The 22,025-nt window shown below is 34.2% G+C and overlaps 1 protein-coding gene across 1 annotated transcript in view; it reads right to left on the bottom strand.

Moving 5' to 3' along the window:
* LOC118742255 (ryanodine receptor) overlaps positions 1-22,025 on the bottom strand; it is a gene marked incomplete at its 3' end in the record, with an annotated part of 525,243 nt that overhangs the window by 18,705 nt on the left and 484,513 nt on the right. The window contains 3 exon segments of the mRNA XM_036474193.1: positions 13,183-13,525; positions 13,818-13,927; positions 14,581-16,678. Coding sequence (XP_036330086.1) covers positions 13,183-13,525; positions 13,818-13,927; positions 14,581-16,678 — 2,551 coding nt within the window.

Raw genomic sequence — 22,025 nt, 5'->3', positions numbered from 1 at the left:
CTTTTTACAAAGCATTTTTAGAAAAATTTTAGATACGCAGTTTTATAGCCCATTAAATTAAAGTGGGATAAAATGCAAGTTTCATGCAATTACAAAATACCGCTGATTTTTGGGAATTTTTTAAACGATGCTGGGCATTTTCTTCCATATAAACAAATTGCCGAACATAGGCTGACTTCCAAAACTTATCAATACAATGCACATAGGGGTATTTTGCCGATTTATGCGGCCAAAATTATTTTTATGAATATTTCAACTCGAAATGTTTAAAAGATACGTGTTTTGACATATAGAATTGTAAATGTTTAAAATCAAGTAAATATAAGGGGACGACGTCCTATTCTTCCATCAAAACAAAGAAAATAAAGTTGCGTAACGTTTGACATCGATAGATTCCATGTTGTCGTGGTCCGATTGTATGAAAACGCATATTTACGTGTTCACCTCGGCGAGGAGAAGGTTTATATCTAGGCTAAAACATTAACAGGGTTGCCACCTGTTAAATTTTTTTGGTTCAATTAGTTAAATGAATTGCTGCAATATGGGTATCAATGAAAATGGGTTTGAAAAGGCTTTATCTCTAAGCAACTTCCAGGGTTGCCACCGGTTTAAAAAATCAAATTCAATTTTATTTTAGACAATTAGATAATTCAAATATGTACTATCACAGTATAGGTAAGAAAATGTAATAAAACTACATTTTGGTAATAATAACAGTAATATAAGAGTCTTATTTATTGTTAAGAGAATGTACTAAGTATTAATTTGGAGTAAATTAGCGTCCTCTATTACTGAAATATTATCAACGTATTGCTTTTCCATACCAAGGTTATTTGCAGCGAGTCTGGTACAAATTGATAAATCGGTTACAGAGATACACATTTGTAGTCATAAGTGGGCAGCGCCACGCCCATTACCCAAAAAATTATAATAATCTAATTTAAAGGTAAGAGGTTATTCCAAGAATCGATTTTGAGTGAATTAGCTTCAGTAGTTACTGATTTAGCGCAGTTTTCGTGTTTCTGTAAATTACCGTTATATGGAAAGTGGGCGTGGTTATTGCCCGATTTCAAGAATTTTTAGCAATGTGTTAGATATAGCCTAAGCAAGGCTCATACCGAGCTTTGTACGGATTGGTGAAGGGGATACTAAGATACAGCATTTCATCATAAGTGGGCGGGGTCTCTCCCATTTTCCAAAAATTTCATAATAATCCTAGTTTGTTCCAAAATTTTACTTCGCATACCAATTTTCAACAATGTGGATACAACATTTACTGAAATATCGTAGATTTATCTAAATTGACATTTATCTAAACATAAAAGCTTGTATACCCAAAACTATTTCTTTAATCATCACTAGTATAACACCAATGTAAAGGAAAACAAATGTTTATTCCGAAATACATAACATATTAGGGTTCGCCTTACATTCCCGCAGATTTCCAGCAACAGGTCCGAAAGGTCCTAGAAAACATGACTTTTGCTCATATCTCGAAAACTGTTGTTTTTTTAATTAATTGGATTCATATTCTGGTTCAGTGGCCTCAAATTCATCTAAAAGGTTTAGTTTTATTGTTGAAATAGATCTAAAGTAGTGTAACTATATACTAGTTGCGTTTTTAGATTTTTCTTTAATACATTTTCTAAGTAAATAAACACCACTTATCTGCCATTTTCTGCGGGCAATCTTTCCACACTACATTAGCCAAATTTCCAGGCTTTCAATTGAACAAAGAATAATAACGCGATCTCTCCCGGGGATGCAGCAAATTCCTTAATATTTAACAAAAATTAAAAAAAAGTACTCGTTGAAAACCGCTGTTTTCGTTACATTTAAATTGACCACTTAAATGCATTATTACCTTCTGTATGCGGATCCATCACTACTTTTTAAGAATACCACGCAGAAATTAAAATATTAACTTAAAACCATCACGATCTTTCTAGAGAGCGAACATTTATTTATATGCAGCGTTAGAATATTCTGCTTCCAGCGGGGACTGGGAAATGTTATTTGGAATATTCTCTATCGAATGTGACTAATTTTTGAAGTTTTCTCCAAAATTTTGTCAAATTGGTTTTTGGCCGCCTAAATCGTTCAAACACCCGTATGTGCAATGTTTGGAAACTTTTATAATGCAGTATTCAAACTGTTTGTATATGCAGAGTTGCGACATATTGCAACCATATACATTGCATGTTTTAATTATTCAATATGGCATTGAACAATTTTTCTGAATTTTCCATTTTAAAAACACCAATGGTAACCAATAACAAACGAAGCATCAACTTTGTTTCTGATGCCCTGATTGCTCTAGCGATGCGTTTCGATAACTTTTCGGATGGGTTTTTGAAAAGTATGCATTGTCAATATTTTGTAGTTCAGCGTTATGGAACATTATAACTTGTACGTCTACAAAGCAATTGTTGTTTTGGCAGTCAGCCATACTTTGCATGGCAAAAATGCGTGACACCTCCAGCAAAAAAAAATTATAAAAAATCAACGTTACTTTTAGTCAATTGAAACTTTCACTTTATTCTTCTGTAATTTAATGGGATATACTTATAAAATTACGTACCTAAAATTTTTCTAAAAATTCTCAGTAAAAACACTGAAACAGTTTGAAACAAGAAAAAAATCCAAAACACACCAAGTAATCAATATACTCACGACACTATGGGCCAAATACAGTAAAACTGCGTTTTTAGTTTTAGATTTTTTTTTTACTAGAACTTTATAATTTCAAAGATATCGTAAATTCTAAAAAACTTAGAATAAAAATGGGTACCAAATGAAAGCGAAAATTCTGTAGGATTTAAAAGACTTAAAATTTTTCGGGTTCACAATGACTAACAGGTATTGAAATGCCCTTTTAATCAATTTTATTTTTTTTATTTAATAAAGTTAGAAGGCCTATATTCGAGGACGGCGTCGAGTTTATATCAGTCCTTAACATATAATTTTTTCAAAATAAATATTGCAAAATTTCAAGGCTATTCAAGGGTACATATTTTAAGGACATATTCAATAACTTATGCACCAAAAAATTTAACCCGTTCTTTCTCTACAGATTTTTCTCTTTAATTTGATACCCATACTGTTTCCCTAAGTACACTGCACTAATTTTTTTTAAACCATTTTCTGAATTGCTCATATTATTAAATTTTCAATGTCCTTTTAAAAAATCCTGACGTCGGAGAGAAACGCTAAAAACGCAATTTTACTGCATATATAGCATTTTCAGTTCAAATGAAACTTTTTTCAAATTAAGTGAAACCATTTTCAAACAAAACGAAGCCTTTTTCAAATTAAATGAAACCTTTTTCAGGTCAAGCGAAACCATTTTAAAATTAAATGAAACCTTTTCCAGAAAAAGCGGAACCTTTTTCAAATTGAATGAAACCTTTTTCAGATTCAATGAAACTTTATTCAAATTAAAAGAAACTTCCTTTTAAGAATGTTTCGTTTAATTTGAAAAAAGTTTCCTTTAATTTGAATAAAGTTTCATTGAATCTGAAAAAGGTTTCATTTAATTTCTAAACGGTTTGGCTTTATCTGAAAAAGGTTTCATTCAATAGGAAAATGGTTTCGCTTAACCTGAAAAAGGTTTCATTTAATTTGAAAAAGGCTTCACTTAATTTGAAAATGGTTTCATTTAAACTGAAAATGCTATATTTGGCCCATGGCTTCGCGAATACATTGATTTTTTTTGTGTGTAAAATTGCCTGTCGCACGGTATTATGTGCATGTTAGGAATGTTAATCCCGGGATCCCGGACTTTTTAATATTAGAAACTCCTTTTCTTGACCAATATTGGCTATATTTCTTTTTTTGTTTAATAATTAACATTTATCACACAAACACAAATATCAATATATTCGCGAAACCATGGACCAAATATAGTAAAATTGCATTTTTAGTTTCTCACTCTGACGTCAGTAATTCAAAAATGATTTAAAAAATTCAGAGTAATGTGCTTAGAGAAGAAGTATGGGTATAAAATTAATGAGGAAATCCTGTAGAATTTAAACATATTTAAGTTTCTAGTGCAGAAGGGCTGGTAAATATTGAAAATATCATCTTAAAAATTTATCCTTAAAATTTCGCAATATTTGTTCGAATTTCGTTCTTCTAATTTTGTCAGCTTAAAAATTACCTATTCGTCCTGGTGAATCCAAAAGATTTAAATTTTTTAAATTCTAAAGAAATTTCCTATTGCATTTGTTACCCATATTTCAATTATACATTGCATTGAATTTTTTAATAATTTTTGGAATTAATCATATCTTTGAAATTACAAAGTCCTTCAAAATAAATCCTGCGGTCAGAGAAAACAAATAAAAACGCCACTTTAAATAAAAAGTTGGTTTCAATCCATGGTACAATAATTACGGGTACTGTCTTCCTAGAGAGTTTTGCTTCACATCGAAATTCGTGCTCCCTTATTTTCATTTTGACGCATTTCAATGTTGATTCTTTTACTTTTATTTGGCTTTGCTTTTTGTTTTCGCTAAATTCAATTTTTATAATTTTTCAAAAAAAAAGAAAAAACGTTCGAAATTATATGAGCCATACAAATTTTGAATTTATTTACAAGCAAATGTTTTTTTCCGGCTTTTGCAAATTGAATAAGTACTCTGTAAGATGGTTTGTTAAAAAAAAAAATACGTGAACGTAAATGGTATATAAGGTATTGAAAAAGTGATATTTCCAGCAGTAAACGTTTTAGTGTGGGCAACAATATTTCTTAAATAAGGAAGCTCGGAATATGCGCTCTCTGGGAAGACAATACCTGTAATTATTGTACCATGGTTTCAAACGCATTTATTTATTATTTATTTCATGGTAGGAGAGCTTCTCAAACAATATAGAAGCAATTTTTTCGATTCAAGTTGTTGAAAAGTAATGAATATCTAAATCCCGGGATCCCGGTATTGTGACAACGCCATCCCGAAAATCCCGTGATCGGAAAAAGCCGAAAAATTAACATCCTTACTGTATGTATAATTGGCTAGACATATATAAAAAATATTAAATTAAAAAAAAAGAAATATAGTGAAAACTGGTCAACATAAGGCATTCAATTATTGCCACCATTGCAAATTACAATCCCTTCTTGGCAAATAATCCCGGGATTTTCGGGACTTAAAAAAGTTTGGGATCCCGGGATTAACATCCCTATTGAGTATAGTTAACATTGTTTTATGACGAATAAACTTCTTTATTTTTTTGGTAAAATTAAAAAAAAATAAAAATTATTTTCCGTCCCTGGTACGTATTTGTACGCAAATTTGTGCCTTATAACTGCTAAGTATGTTTGAAAACATCCTCACGGCTCTAAAAAACTGGCAAAACGGTCGGATTCTGGCGGTAACACTGAGGTAAAAAACGCACAGTAAGAATTAATATTTTTTATTTGATTATCGTTTAAAAATGTTCGTATTTAATAATAAGATATCATACCAAAATTTAGCACGCACGTACATATTTGTGCATATACACTGAGAGAAAAAAGGATCAGTCCAGCGACTTCGCCTGGACCGCAGTCGATAAACTGAAACAGATAATATTAAGATAATATTAAGAGCGGATTCAGGTTATGTAACTAATGACACTAATGTATGTCCATATATCGATAAAAACTTGCCATTACTAATAATGAATTGTTCTGGAATAAACCAACCTCGTGAGCATAACAAATTGGCTATTTTTATTAACTGACGTTATATGGTGTCAGAAAATATAAAAAGATATAAAAAAATGTTAGTAAGACAAGTAAAACAAAGGTAATGCCAAACAGCACAAACGACACAGGAGCAGCGTTGCCGCGAGCTTCAAAAAAAAGTATCACTTTCCAAGCAGAAAAAGTATCAAAAGCAAACACAGCTGTTGTTTTTAAACTTTTAGTCTAAGATCCGACAAAGGAACGTCCTTCACCCATCTGTTTAATGTATGAAATATTTTTACTATGAAATTTAAGGTGTTAATAAATATTTTGCGAGTGGGTTGGCTGAAAAAACCTTTCCAGAATATTTTTAATTAAATACTCAAAAATTATTATTATTTGTTTAATTCTGTACTCATTTGTTTAATGAACAAATTATATACCACTCGAAAGTATTAGGCCTATTGAATGTGAAAACGCTAGGTTTTCTATTTTTTTCCTGGCCTACCTATCGTGTTGGCAGGTATGAATAGGTAATAGTAGTAATTTTCACTCATCTGTTTAACAAATTCTAAAGGCCTTATGCTTTCGATTGGTATATATGTAATTTGTTCATTAAACAAATGAGTTCACAATTAAAAAAAAAATAATAACAATTTTTGAATATTTAATTAAAAATATCCTGGCCAGGATTTTACAGCCAACCCACTCGCCAAATATTTCTTAACACGTTAAATTTCATACAATGTAGATTTCATCCATTAAACAGTTTTCACAGGTTTTCTATTTTTTTTCCTGGCCTACCTATCGGGTTGGCAGGTATGAATAGGTAATAGTAGTAATTTTCACTCACCTGTTTAACAAATTCTATAGGCTTTATGCTTTCGATTGGTATATATGTAATTTGTTCATTGAACAAATGAGTTCACAATAAAAATAAAATAATAACAATTGTGGAATATTTAATTAAAAATATCCTGGCCAGGATTTTACAGCCAACCCACTCGCGAAATATTTCTTAACACGTTAAATTTCATACAATGTAGATCTCATCCATTAAACAGATGGGTGGAGGTCGTGCCTTTGTCGGATCTCCTACTATTTTATTTATTTGAAAAACAAATAATAATTACAATTTGATAACTAAATCCATAGTTATAAATACTTTATTTTACTTGATTTAACACACGCAGAGAATCTGTATGATTATCTGCATATCGAAAAACAAACTTCTAAACCACACAAAACATTGCGCAACCAAAGATTTGTACAAGTCAATATTGTGGAAATTACGAGACACCTTGCTCAAGTAAATATGTGCAAAAAATATGAATGTTCGTTGTATATTTTAATAGCTTCAGCTTTAAAACGCAAAAACGGAATATTAAAAAAATTATATTCAACGATTTTTATTGAGCTTGAGCCGTTTTTAATGAAAAACTTATTGTGGAAAAGCAACAATAAATTGAAAAAATGGTAGAATTTTTTGTTATAAGGTAGAATATAATTGTTATAAGGCCATTAAATAACAAAAACAAATAACTTAAGGACTAGCGCACCTAAAAGTACGGTTGCCAGATGTACTGATTTTATCAGTACAGTACTGATTTTATTTACTTCTTCCATCAGTACGCTAATGTCCTGATTTTTCGAAATTTGTGCTGATTTGTACTGAATTTTCAATTCAAACAAAATACCTTAAGATTTTCTTAAGGTGTTTACATAACGGTGGAACTTCCTTAAACTGTACAGTTGACATGTTTCAAATAATGTTTGATATGTCCAAGAAATTAATACAACAAAAAGATCAATCCTTTTATGGGCATATCGCCGGGTCGTTACATTCCAGTTGCGATAATATGATGGAGCTTAAATTATTTAAAAATAAGGCTGACGTTTTTGTCCAGTGTTGGTAGTTATCTCGAAAATAACTTTCAGTTAATAACAACAAATTTGGATATTCGAATGGCTTTTGCCTAAAACTTACAATTCTTTTTTCACAATTTACTGACCTTGTAAAAGAATTTGGCATACAAGACATAGAGTTAGATACTCTTTTCAGCGAATTCTCAGTCTTTCAAAGTTTTTGCGTAGTTGAAAAAATTAATTAAGCCATGAGTAAATATAGATGAAGTCCTTAAATAGTGGTACTTTTCCACAGTTTGAAATATGTAATGCATCTGAGAGAATAAAGTTTGCTTCCTGGCGCAAAGGGAGAAACCGGCTTCTAATTAAAATTTTTTAAAGTGAACTTCAAATTAAAAGTAAATTCTTTGACTATTTAAAGACTGATGATGGAAATGATCTCATTATTGCTATTCAACAATGTCATGAATATAAAATAATTTATTAGCTTCTGTGTACACTTTTATTTTTTATGAACTATGTTTTATTTATATACCTAAATATTGTTAAAAGCAAGTTCTCTGGCGTTTTAAAGTATTGTCTGTTACCTACATTCATAATTTTGCTTTGAATAAAAATGTACTGAAAAGTACTGAGTTTTTAAGCGTGAAAAAGTCTAACGTACTGATTTCCCGCATAAAAAATCTGGCAACCTTACCTAAAAGTTAAACATTCTAATAATAGAATTATTAACAAAAACCAACAACCACATGATCAAGTTTAAATAGCACTGGAATAGCTGCGCTTGATTGTAGTTCGCTTAACAAATGAAATGGTGGAAAAAAGCAACAAGAATTCACAAGGCGAACTTAGCACAGTGCATAGGCAACTGGCTGAGTCAGTGGGATCGTCGCACAGTGGGGTAATCGACCCTGAAAGTGGAGATTAATTCATACGTACATTTAATTTAAAATATTTTTATGTATTTGTATAACTAGCACCAAATGAAGTAAAGAAAAGACAAATCCGAATATAGTTTAGTGGGATTTTTTTTTATGCAGGTTTTTATGGCGTTACCAAAGAGGGAGAAAAGTTAAAATTTAGTTGTTACTCCCATAAATAATTTTTATTAATAATGATAATTTGTTAAAATCCTAATTGTCATTAGTTACAAGTTAAACACCACTTCTATCATTATAATAATTATCCCCATCATTATCTTCATTACTATTTTCATCATCAACATCATCCACACCATCACTTTTTTAGGTAATTTTTTATATGATGATGAATACGAATTACACAAATTTTCTCTTCAGCAATTATCTACATGTTTTTGTTAAGCCTAGAAAGTAATTTAGAATTAATGTACAACCCTCAATAAATATAATCATGGTATTCGTTTGCGTCATTGTCATCACTATAAACATCTTCATCATCGCTATAAGTCTGCATAATTAACAACTGTAATGTTTCTTTCGGCAAATCCTGAATTTTTATTTGGGTTAGTTTTCTCATACTTGATGCATCAGGGTCGGAACTAATCAAACGTCTATTGAATATATCTTCATTCGTCTTTTTTCTGTTGCACTTGCGAGAAAAACGTTCTCTGTAGCTCTTAAAATTTTTGTTTCGCGCCTCTAGAGCTTTTTCTGACAATTGACGTTTATTTTGTTTTGAACACGGAAAACTTAGCCAACTCTTGTTGGCTTCTAAAAACACGTTCTTCGTGTCTACAGGACCTATTCCAAGGAATTTTGACCTCAGAGATGAAATATCTCATATTAAAATCTTTTAAATTTTCATCAGATGGCATGGTGCGATCTTTCATTTGTCCCGTTAAAACGTTAAATTTATCATTGAATTGATCACAGCCAGAGTTTTTCATTATTTCATAGGGGCTTTGACGAGTAAGGCAAATGATATTTGAGCTCGTTCCTATAAAGAAAATAATAATATAATTAGGCCTTTAAAGTTATGGTTATTCTCCGTTTACTAGGGTGATTCAAAATTGGAACTTTTTCGAATTTTGACTGAGAACGTTCGGATTCTTGAAGATAAGAGGGAAGACAAGTTCCTTCTAAAATTTCAGGTTATTACCAGATTAGTATGGGACCACCTCTGAGACACTACCTTTCCGATGCAAAAAGAATTATCGAAATCGGTTGACGTAGTCCAAAGTTATGCGGTAACATACATAAAAAAAAAAAAATAAAAAAAATATTCCGACGAACTGATAACCTCCTCCTTTTTTGGAAGTCGGTTAAAAATATCATCCCTATCATTATTTCTATTTACTGCACATGACATTCATGCATAGAAATAGCAACATTATAAACAATAACAAAGATTATAATTAACACTAAAAATATGCAATATGTACCATTCTTTAAGGTTTCACATATACCCTATAATTCATTGGACAAGTAAATTACGTCATTCTAAGCTATTATTGTAAAATTTAATAAACCTAAAATTTATTTAATAAGTCTGAGCAGATATGTACATAAATGTATATATACTTTCTTTGATACATGCAAGTACTAAAAGTTTCGCCTTTGAAACAAAATAGTATTTAGCCTACTTTTAATAATATACGTATGTACCTAATACACTGAGAAAAAGGATTAGTTCCGACAACTAAAGATATTTAGTTCCCCAGTTTTGACAATATTTGGGAACTGTTACCAAGGATTGGGAACTATTACCATGGGTTGGTAATTATAACTAAATAACTAAAATAATTACTTATAATTACCAAAATTTGGTTATAGTGACCAAGTGGCATAGTTGGATATGGCGAAATAAATATCTAGTTCACGAAAGTCTGCAATTTACTTGCGACTTCTAGTTGGGACAGATGTATATTTGTTAATAATTACAAAATGACTACCTTGAGTGGACAATATTGTTAGTTGAATAAAATCATTGTTGAGCAAATATAAACAATTCTTTGATTGATACAAGTTTTCAATTAATTTTGTGAACTTGCTGAAGACTTGAATCAGCTAACCGTTTATTATTGGAAAAAAAGTTTCAGTTTGACACAAATAAAAATTTACTCGATGGTTGTTGTGTTTACTTTTTTCTTTCATGATTGGCAGACTATCTCATCAACTGGTATGATGCTACTAGTATTTATACTAGCAGATGCTGATGCATAGCCTGACAATTGACATCTCGTAGGACATCGCAATGTTAAAAATACCAGTCGCTAACATTGAAAAAGGATAGAACGTGAACTAGTTCGGCTGAAACGCAAACCGGTAGAATTCTAGTTCACAACTAGTAGCTTTCCCTGCAGGGCACCTACAGCCTACCAGGAAAAACGGTAAGAAGAAGAGTTACTTTACTTATGAAACTGTACGATGGGGATGTATACTTCTCCCTTTAATTTTTTCATTCAGTTTATGCTTCTTCAATACGATGGTAATGTATTTCCAATTCGAAATCAAAAAAAAGCATCCCACGAAAATGGTTGTGATTTTAGAACCATTAGTGAATATTTGCAAACTACTGCAAATAATAGAGTGCCATATCTTAAAAGGTTCAGAGAATTAACAAAACAAGCATTTTATTGCTTCATGTTTCCTTCAAACCGCATTGCTATTTTTTCTAACTTTTCCCTTTGTATAGCGCTGTAACCGCTTAAGTTATATCTTTAAATTTATACATGTGAACTATTTTCAATGAGCATTTTTTCATTTGCTCCTAAATTTTGGGTACATTTTCTTATAGTACCTCTTATTCTTTTTTATATTACATATATACACTCCGAAGTATTGCATACATATTTTGGTGCCTTTTCAAGTATAAAATCCCCTGAGAAACGGAAGAAAACGGCCTCCCTATGATTTCAACTTATACCAAGCGTTTCGTAAACAAGCAATTGTGAACAAAAAACTGTTTTCCCACTAAGATGTTTAAATGGAAGCATTACAAATATGGAAAAATAGCAATCCACAAGGCTTTATTGGCAGTAGGTCGTTTTTAAAGCACATTTAACAAAAAAATAAGCTACTAGTTTCGAAGCTATTTAGCACAAAATAAAATTTTTTTATTTGTTGTTTACAAAAAAAATATTGCCAAGTATATACATAAGTCAAAATTGTTAAATATATATCGCATTCCTTCATTTCTTCATAGAGTTGGTGCTTCTTTTATAGGAAAATTCATACGGCTTATGAACAGATTCATACCATGTAAATGCACCATTAAGTATAACGACAGATTCCTTTGATAACTAAAAATAATTTAATGAATTTATTAGTCGCTCAACTTTATTCAAATAAAACATGTTAATTTTAGTTGAAATATTTTAGCCGTTTCTTTTGCACAATTTAGCAGGTCGGCCCAAAAAGTTCTGGCAACACTGCTCCACAGTCCACCGTGAACCCGCATGACGGCAACGCCGTCGTCACTCAGGGGCAGAGCCACGACCGAACCGCGCCGACGTCGCCCAGCAGAGAATGCCGACAGAGCAGCGCGCTGGCATCGCCAACAGCAAAGCGTCAGTAGCGGAGCCGTGGTAGTGAACGCCCAGCCACCAACAAATAGACCTTGACTTGTATACGGGCTCTGTTACCACACAAGGCTTGGCTATTGAAAGGTGCTGCGCCGCCACTCCACAGTTCACCGTGAACCCGCGTGACGGTGACGCCCCTCACAGCGCCATAGAGCGCCGACGTCGTAGATCAGCAGAGCGCCGATATTGCAGCGTCGGTGTCGCAAGCAGTAGAGCGCCGGCATAGTAGCCCCGACGCCGTCCGTCAGCAGAGCGCCGACAGAATAGCTTCATCGTCACCCAACAGCAACGCGTCGACAGAATAGCACCGTTAGGAATTTATACACCGTTAATCGTATTGTGTTCGTTGGAAATAAGAATTAACACGTGTTAGAGGATAAGAATAATTAAATAAATTACTATTTGCAAAGATCCCACAATATAAATTTATTGTAACGGACCCTGGGCATGGCGAGTATACCCCTGCAGAAAACAGAAGCGTCGGGGCCTTCAGAGAAAAACGCTTCTTTATAGTGTCCTACAAAAGCTCTTCTGAAAGATCTTTTTCAGTAGCGAAAGCAGAAGCCATTCAATTTGTACCGCTCCATCCAAAAAATGGAGGATAAGGGAATAACGTTCAGAAAGGCCTTTTGGATGAGATTTTAGCTCTTGAAATTATCTACTGGGTAGTACTTATGTATGACCCCTCAGCCGTGCACCTGATCAGGAACTTGCACTTTTTGGCATTTGCTTGAAAAAAAATTCAGATTTTAACCAAATAAACTAAACAGAAAGGAAGTAAATTAACCAGATATTCAACTGACAGAAAAAACGTTTCGTCATAAATTTTCGACTACTTAACCTATTTTCATAGCAAAAACCATAGCATTGACCTTCATTTAAAACCAGGACAATTTAAGTGTGGACCAGGACACCAGGACAATTTGTCTAAATCAGGAGAAATCCTGGAAAGCCAGGACGTCTGGCAGCCCTACGCTAGGAGTGCAACCTGATCCATTTAGTGAAAAACGTTTTGAAGATTTATTATATCCATCGGCACGATTTCTGTGAGATGCTACATAGGAAGCAACATGACTTGGTTGCTTCAACGTAGTAAGCATTAAAATTTTTAGGTGATAAATTTGACATATTTTTGCTGACTTACATGTATGCTAGCGCCTTCTTCCCCACCCTCTCCGCCTCCTTCTTCATCACCACCTTCTTCTTCTTCTTCTCCACAAGACTTTGCGGCTATTTGTGCGTATGACATGTAGAGCAAGTCCTCTTGCAAAGCTCCACTCCTTTCGGTCATGGCCCCTCTACAGAACGTGGTAACCAATTGCGTTAGAGGATCTGGCTTACCTTCGGACTCTTCTTCGTCTTTCTTCGATTTCTCCGATTCCTCAAACGTTTGTGTCAAATCTTCAATCATTACCTCTTGGCCTACATTTTCTTCCTGAAGCCATTGTTCGTAGTAAGATCGCGCAAAAATATTGCAAGCCCGATGTCTGTCAACGTAAACAAGTAAACGAATTAGCATTTGCTTCGAAATTGGAAAAAAAGAAAACAAGCATGCTTACATACGTTCCGTTAGTATGGTTAGTTTTCTAAGGAGTATTCAACTACATTTTATCTCAGTGAGTTTTTTTTACAAATGTATGAAATCAGTACATGTGTACATACATTTGTATGAAAAGATCATGCTTTGCCGAGATTGTACATAGAGACTTTTGTGGGAGAGTAGTTTCCAATGATTTTTCGATTATGGTTTGGGCAAAAAACCAACAGGTGGAAGTGTACCTGCTCATGCGATAGAGATGTATAGCGCGTAAGCTGGATATGACTGCCTGGCGTCGGGCCAATGTAATTTTCGAATTCCAACGTTTGCTTCTTTGCTTAGGACGTGATGCCTAGGAAGGAATTAAGGACACAATACACGGTATCAGCTAGTTAAAGCATTACAAAGTCTATGCACCATATAATTGGGATTAGTACGGAAAATTAATTAGTAACGAATTTACATAGAATACAATATTGAAAAAGACACGGAAAGTATGAACTACCAAACAAATGAAATGATAGTGGCATAAATATTTTACATCCTCCAAAGACATTAAAAGAACACACTACTATTTTCTTCTACGGGCATTGTGACTGTTAGTGTATTGAGCAAGCGAAAACTGTTCTAATTTTGTAAAAACCTGGGTAGAGAATGTAGAGACGTCTGGCGGAAACATGCAATAACGGCACGTTTCCTTTGTATAGATACAACACTCCTGTAGACGTTCTTGCTTTGTTGTTGGGGATGGTCAATCTGTAAATGTGGCGAGGTCCGAAATTTCAATAGCAATAATAGTTTGATGTTATGTGGATACCGTTTCGCGATAATGTAAAAAGTAATCAGAAATGTTGAAATTAAATCATAATAATTTAATCAATATTAAGAAAAGTTAAAAATAAAAAATTGCCGAAAAGGAAATACATTTTTATTTGATGTAGCCCTATTCAGATTTCCATTTGTCTAGGATAGAACTTATTAAAATTGCTAAACCAATATCCTTACCATATGCAATCCGAAAAGTACTTTGGCCATGGCTACTATTCGGTCGACAGTTTCCTGCGTTTTGTCTTTGTTCTTATCATTTTGATTTGAGGCCTTTTCAAGTGATTGTTCATCTGCAAGTTCCTCTCGTTTACCTAATTTTGAGTAGAGATAGTGTTGCCATGACATTTCATCTGAGGGGTCCAATTTGTCAGGCAATGTTAACTGATTTCTTGCAAATTCGATGACATCATACTCTTGCATTTTTTTTAAATAGCGATCTTTGCAATGTTGCACGAGTTCCTGCTCCCGACCAGCAAATAAATTTAAACCAACTGGAAGCAAACGCTTCAAACAAGCTACCATTAGACTGGCCTGAACCTCCTTATCTTTATCACGTTTCTTATCTCTGTTTTTCTTCTTCTTTTTAACTTTGCCTCCAGTTACCGGAGCTCCTTCAGTAATAGCAGATCGTCTTGTTGCTGTTGGCATAATAAGCGCCATGTTGTCGATTTCGTTGGTCGAAATGAAATTTTGCTCCTCCTTTAAAAAGTATTGACTTTTAGACCATATGTTGAATATTTCAGCAACATGGTTGTAGAGGTCCTCAGCTTCAGGTATGTTGTCTTTAAGCCAATGATTTCGCTGCAAGTCGACATATTTAATAAGAAGTGGGTAAAACGAATAAATATCACGGACAAGTAGTTGCCAATCTTCTTGCAACTGGGTTTCAACTTGGGAGGTGTCGTCCGTAGCTGATTTAATAAAGCCGCGCATACTCTCTTCTTTGTGAAACATGTTTTCTGTCCGTTTCTTTACACGTTCTGCTAGCGGAAGGAATGGATCCTTTAACAACTCTTCGGAGGTATTAATTATTATTTGCTGTGTATATGCAGCGATTCTTGTCATCCAGGGTGCATTATCATTCCCAATATTCTTCTTGATCATTTTCAAAACGTTACGTAAAAGTGAGTTCATATGGTCTGCAGTAACCATGGTAACATGATTACCACTAGTGGGGCTTACGTTATCTGGTCCCTGTGCCCACCAAAAGGGAAGGTAGGCACAAAGTAAGGGTAGGATAACATCTATTATATGCGGTGCATCGGTATATGTTTTTTCCGATTCAACAAAGAGGTCAACCTCTCCAAGAATAGCTTCTAAGTTGGGCATGCAACTTTCCATTCGCACCATTATATCTTGGGCTTCTAATGAATGATCTGCAATACGATTAAGTAGAGAATATTGATTATGCTTGTTGAGATGTGGTTCTAAGAAAGCTACAGGGAAGCAGGAGCTAAATGCACCTAAGCACGAGCCCAGAGCAGGTCTATGTCTCTCTATTTCGGTTTTAAGATATTTGCGATCATGTGTTAGTGTCCCATCAGTACCGAGGTGGTATAAAGCCGCTAATATTTTGTATGAAGCCACTTGTATCTCGTCCAAAAGAAGATCACTGCCATAGTCACAAGCGGCTAAATGATCAAACATGGCTGTTAACGCAGGCAGTACCACTTGGTTGACATAGCCTAACGAAGTTGACGTCTTAAGGTGGGTGCCCCGAAGATGACTATATTTGCCCTCTTGTAAGTTAAGAATAGTATTACCAAGATCATCAGCAGTTTGATTGAAAAATGTTAACATAGAAGTTCTTATGAACTCTGGGCAGTTTTTTACCAGAGTTTTAGCATCTATGCCCTTTACCAATACTTGAAGGCATCTGACAGTAATTCTTACATCCGGTCCAAAAGCACTGAGACGATTCCGCAGAAGCGATGCCAACTTGCAAAATATTGATGCAACCATTTCCTTTTCTTTTAAAGATGCTGCTCCTGTTATGTTAGTTGCTGTTGCCATTGCAACAAAATAGTTACGATGTGTGGAGAAATACTTTTCCATTAGAGGGAGTACTACTTTAGAAAAGAATTTAATATCCCGAGAAGCTGTTTTGAAGGAAGATCTTCTACTAAATGTCGTTGATGGCTTAAGTAGCTTCATATTGATTGTAGCTCGATCCAAGTATTGTATAAGCTTTTCGAGAAGTGAGTATGAGAAACGAAGTTCCACAGCTGCCTGAGTGGCTCCTCCTTCACCTTCAGTAACGCCTCCCTTAGAGGGCCTGTGTATTATGATAACAAACAAAGCATTGCGTCAAAATAAAATACGTTAAAGCGTTTTAAACTTTATACCCTACAAAAATTCGGACTCATTTTAGGGTCAAAAAAGTCTCAGAATTCTGAGTTGTAACCCTCATTATGAGCTCAAAAAAGAGCATATTTATTTGCCTTTTTAGAAGGGCACGCAAATATGAGTCTAAGTAAGGGGTCACATTAGGGTCTGAAACTTAATGCTTTCTGTGTCTTGAAAACAAATATTCTTTATAATCATGGCATAAAAAAGTAGGTAGTTTAACTCAGCATTATCTTGACATTAAATCATTTTTTGACAACATTAAAAATAATTAAAGCTCTAAAAATTATGAAAATATGTTTTTTGGTACATTTTATTCATACATACATACATTTATACGTTTACACATATTTAATACATAAGCCTCGATGATCACGAAGCAAAAACAATCCAAATAAGCCGCAGGAAAGGCGTAGAAAAGATTAGTTTTAGCGTCTATAACATCCAAGCGCGCAATTAAACATCTCGTTTTTATTGATGATCGACTTAACTTTAATACCCACCTCGAGTATGCTTCCAAAAAGGCTTTGAGTTGCAGATTCCTTTGCAGTTGGGTGCTCAGCTCACTCTTCTTTTGTGGTGCTTCGATTTGAGCCGAAGCAATGGAGGTTAAATGCAACGCTTGGAAACTAACTGTGTATCGCTTAATTCCGCTGAGAGCTGTCCCCACAAATTCTAATGAAGCGTCTTGTGTAATTGCCTGACTGATCCCAGTAGCCATTCCGGCACAATAGTTGAAAATAATATATAGATAGTAGCCAGTCCAAGAACAACGAGAGTCTCACGCGATATATAATAGCTACCAAAAAAAGGCGTCGTTCTATGGAAATCTAGCAGAAACGATGGAAGGTTTCGCTTTCCACTGGCGTCATCCAAAAAAAAAAAATATTAAAAAAGATATATCACGAAAAAATTTGATGAAAGGTTTTGTAAGTAGCTTTTTCCTAAAATTTTACGCTCCCACCCACAGGGATGGTTTTTGAAAGCAGGAGAAAAGAGGAAGGATTCAATCACACTTCCCAAAATGGTAGCTAAATTCGACAAAAAGGTTGGAATAATATTGATTTAATTATTTAATTTAAACAAGCTTATTTACATCGAATATAACCTTTTACTGTTATTAAAAATAAATATTTCTATGTATATACCAAAGTTGCGTGCGTAAGATAACGCATAACTCGAGAATGGATGGTCCACTTTTGTTTGTGAAAAATTATGGAATTTTGATTAAAAAAAAACGACGAATAAAACACTTGGATCTTACGTTTCTTTCGCGGTTTTGACTCGATTGCTTCGAATATGGTAATTCGAACTCTTTGATGTTGCACTTTTAGTGTTCTGGGGAGATTATGCCGCCGTCAGAATATTAAACATTGGCTTTCATAGTCGCGATTGGCGATTCGTACTGAGCGAACTCAGGAAGAATAAAAAGGACACGCAGCTACTGAACGAATGAGACAGGGAACGTGATCTATATAGTCAAATGAGAAGTGCCGTAAGTTTGAAATTACATCGCGCCATTGACTAAACCGTACTGACGTGTGTTACGATTGGCCCCATGGATGTGGTTTGCCAATATCATGATGTAATAATACAAGGTGTTATCAGTTGGCAACTTCTCGCTCTAATTCCGCCATATTGACTGCCTTAGTTGAAACAGTGGTAATTCTTAAACAATTCTTTGCCTAATAATATAGTTGAATTTTTTTTATTTTTCTCAGTATACACATTTTGTTTTCTCAAAAAGGTATTATATCTTATTTTATTTCATTTCATTGCGAATATACTATAAAAAAGCAAATTTTGTTTAGAAGAAAATATGAAATTTTATATTTTTCCCCCAAATGGGGATTCATTTCTTCCTGTTTTTCTTCTTATTCTACTGAGCTAAGGCAGTGTCAAGTCGACCTATCACAACTGATACCACCTTGTATTATTGCATCATGTGCCAATATTATACTTTACAGCGACTGTCAAGATCAATAAGTATCCACGAATGTCGATAAATACAACCATATATTCGGCATTTAAGCAAATTTCGTCTCTTTAGCCTACATTGAATTTCTGTAGCCCAACGAATCTTAACCATTTTGTCTTTTTGTCGCCAGCGAATGCAGAACAAACTTTTCTTAACATTCAAAAAGTAAATATTTCACTACTAAAAATTTAAAAAATATTCCTAGAACTTGCAAAGAAGTTTGGAAAAGAAATATCACTGTTTTTGTTTTTAGGAGTAGGGTGGGAGTGTCCTTGATAAAATTAGAGTGAGAGAAAGTTTTTCTTACAAAACCTTTCATTATTGAATCATGAGTCAAACTACCTTTTTTGTACCACGTTTATAATTCTGATTATTAATAAAACTTTTACTTCTAGGTGAACTTTGTTACTTTTCGTCAACTCATAGTTTATGACACCAAAAGAGTCCAAAACGAGTCAGTCTGGTTGACTGGTCTCAGAATCATATGTATGACGAAAGAAAGACTAATTTTATACTCATAAATTCTGAGCACTCAGAATGTTTTAAGAGTAATAACCAGGGAACGGATTTCATGGAAAATGCCTTTTTTCTGCTAAAAAGATAGAAGACATTCGATTAAAAATGTCCACGATTTATCTTTGCCTGATTCCATATATGTGACACGTAAAGTTAAAAGGGACCTACGCTCAGAAAAAAAGATTTCGAGAAAAATTACTTTGAAGTTTACCAAGTTGATTTTGATGCTTCTCAACTTTTTAATGGATTGAAACTCGTTACTTGGGGGTTTTCGGGGTCGCTGATTACGAATCCGATGTTAGTTTTCCAAAATTCAAAATGGCGGATCCAATATGGCGGATGACTTTTTTAAAAATTGATCGGAATCGCTTGAAACTCGTTACTCGGTGGTTTTTGGTGTCGCTGATTACGAATCCGATGTTCGTTTTTAAAAATTCAAAATGGCGGAAAAAATTTTCAAATTTGTTCGGATTCATGTGAAACTCAAAAATGTCGTTGACACCGAATTTTGAAACACTAACATCGGATTCGTAATCAGCGACCCCGAAAACCCCCGAGTAACGAGTTTCAAGCGAATTTAATTAATTTCAGAATAGTTTGTCAGATTTGATTTTTTTGTACTTTTTTTTGTGAAAGTACCTAACTTTGAAGTGAAATTGTGAAAAAACTAATGCAGCTAGAAAGCTGCGGTTTTTGCATTGGAAAGAGCGGCCCGTTTACTATAAGACTCGATAAAAAAGTGAAAACCGATTTTTTCTGACCGTAGATCCCTTTTAACATTTACACATTTGATGTTGCCTTTTTTGCCTTTTTTAAGACATTTGCCTTTTTTTTGCCTTTTGTACTTTAATTGTAAAGGGCAAGGAAAAAGGCTTTATTCCTCGTCGAGCGCACATTTAGTACATTCAAGTTTTTCTTCGCGAAAATCTAATGAAAATTCTGCCAGAAAACTTCAAAATGCATATTGGGGTTCAATGCTACTACAATTATAGAGATTAAGGGAGAAAATAGTCAAAGATTCAAAGTACAAATTTTTCATGTATTGAAAGCAGTATATAGGTTTTCTCTTTTTAAGCTTAGAATCCAGCTTTCAAGAAAAATCACAAGAAATATTTTTCATTAGTTCTGTTGCTCGAAACAGCACTTTGCTTTCGCAATAATAAATAAATGTACGAGCATTTTTTTCTTGAAAGCTGCAAACTGATTTAAGAAGTTTTGAAAAAAAGAAAACTTCTTCATTATATATGACTTTTTCGTTTTTCTTGAGAGATTAAAGCAGCCCATTACTTGTAAAATAAACAATTCTAAAATAAATGTATTTTTTGATTTGTCGTTTTTTAGTGCATACTTTTGCCTTTTTCGCGATTTCTAGTGCCTTTTCCTACCTGTTTCGCTATTTTATTTAGCCTTTTTATAAAAACAAAGAAAAGAGATATTGGAAACGTTGACTACTTTTATGGTGAATATTTTATAAAACAGCTAAAATGTACCTATTGGGAATTTTCCAAAAGTAGTATGTAGGTTGGTATCCTTTATGATTAACAATATATCGGCTTCTATATCCCAATCACAACAAACACTTCATACGTGTATCGCAATAAAAAAGGTAAACATATTTTAAATTTAATAGGAGCTAACTGCTGCAAAAAACGTGTGGGGCCTTGCGACCTCTACTGCAGCTGCCACGTAGAGGACCGCAAATTCGGTGTTGAATTTGTGGTGGGAGTGAGACTCTGTCGCCGAATACTTCACTCTGATGAACGAGCGTCTAGCCATGATCCGAACCAAAGCAATGTTCTTCAATATCTCGCTCATCTGGGCCAACGTCTGGACAGAAGAGAAGGTAGAACCACTCAAGGATATCTTCTTTGGGCAGTTGGAGCGTACATACAAGCCCTGCCCCCGTCACGATATCAAAATGCTTCTTGGCGATTTCAATGTCAGGGTGCGCAAGGAAAGGAAATTCAGTCTCCACGATGGATAACGGACTGAGGCCAGGCCCGACGAGAGGGAGGGGGGGATCGGGAACTTTTTTCCCCGGGCCCGGAGTTATCAAGAGGCCCCGTGGACTTCAGGGTGCAGCACTTTCCTTGCAAAAAAAATATCCTGCTTATGTGTCAGAAGTAGGATCTCGGCATTTTTAAGGTCCCAAAATTCCCGGGATTCTTAGCAAATTATCCCGGGATTTCCGGGATTTTTAATTTGCACTGATGGCAATAATAGAAACTCCTTTTCTTGACCAGTATTGGTGTTATTTCTTTTGTTATGTTCTAATTAATATTTTGCACAACCTCGCGATGGTAAATTTTAAACACAAATGTCAATATATTCGCGAAACCATGGGCCAAAAACATATATACCTTGCTTATAACAACATATAAAGCGCTTTGACCCAGCTCGCTGTGGTTCAAAACGGAAGTATAAACCAACTTTCAATACGCTGAGAAACTCGAAAGTGTATTGACTGGAATTTGTTTTGAAATCGCTTTTTTATTTCTCACATAGGTATAAACACATCACTCATTTGACGCGAAGTGAAAAAGGCTGGGTTTCTTAATACAGCCCGTTTTAAATTTGAATTATTATTATAACAAATTTGGATTCTTGCTCGCTTCCATTTCTGTACACCGCGAAAATTAATTTCTTAACACCGCGAAAATTAATTTCTCAAATAAAAATAACAAATTTGTTTGTACCAGTGTACCAGTGCCACCAGTGTCGCCAGTGTCACCAGTTTCACCAGTGTCACCAGTGTCGCCATTGTCACCAGCTTCACCAGTGT

This window comes from Rhagoletis pomonella, unplaced genomic scaffold (assembly GCF_013731165.1).
Source record: "Rhagoletis pomonella isolate Grant_MI unplaced genomic scaffold, Rhpom_1.0 Rhpom_scaffold_00007, whole genome shotgun sequence".
NCBI classification, from domain to species: Eukaryota; Metazoa; Arthropoda; class Insecta; order Diptera; family Tephritidae; genus Rhagoletis; species Rhagoletis pomonella.
This window is presented reverse-complemented; position numbering and strand designations above follow the sequence as displayed.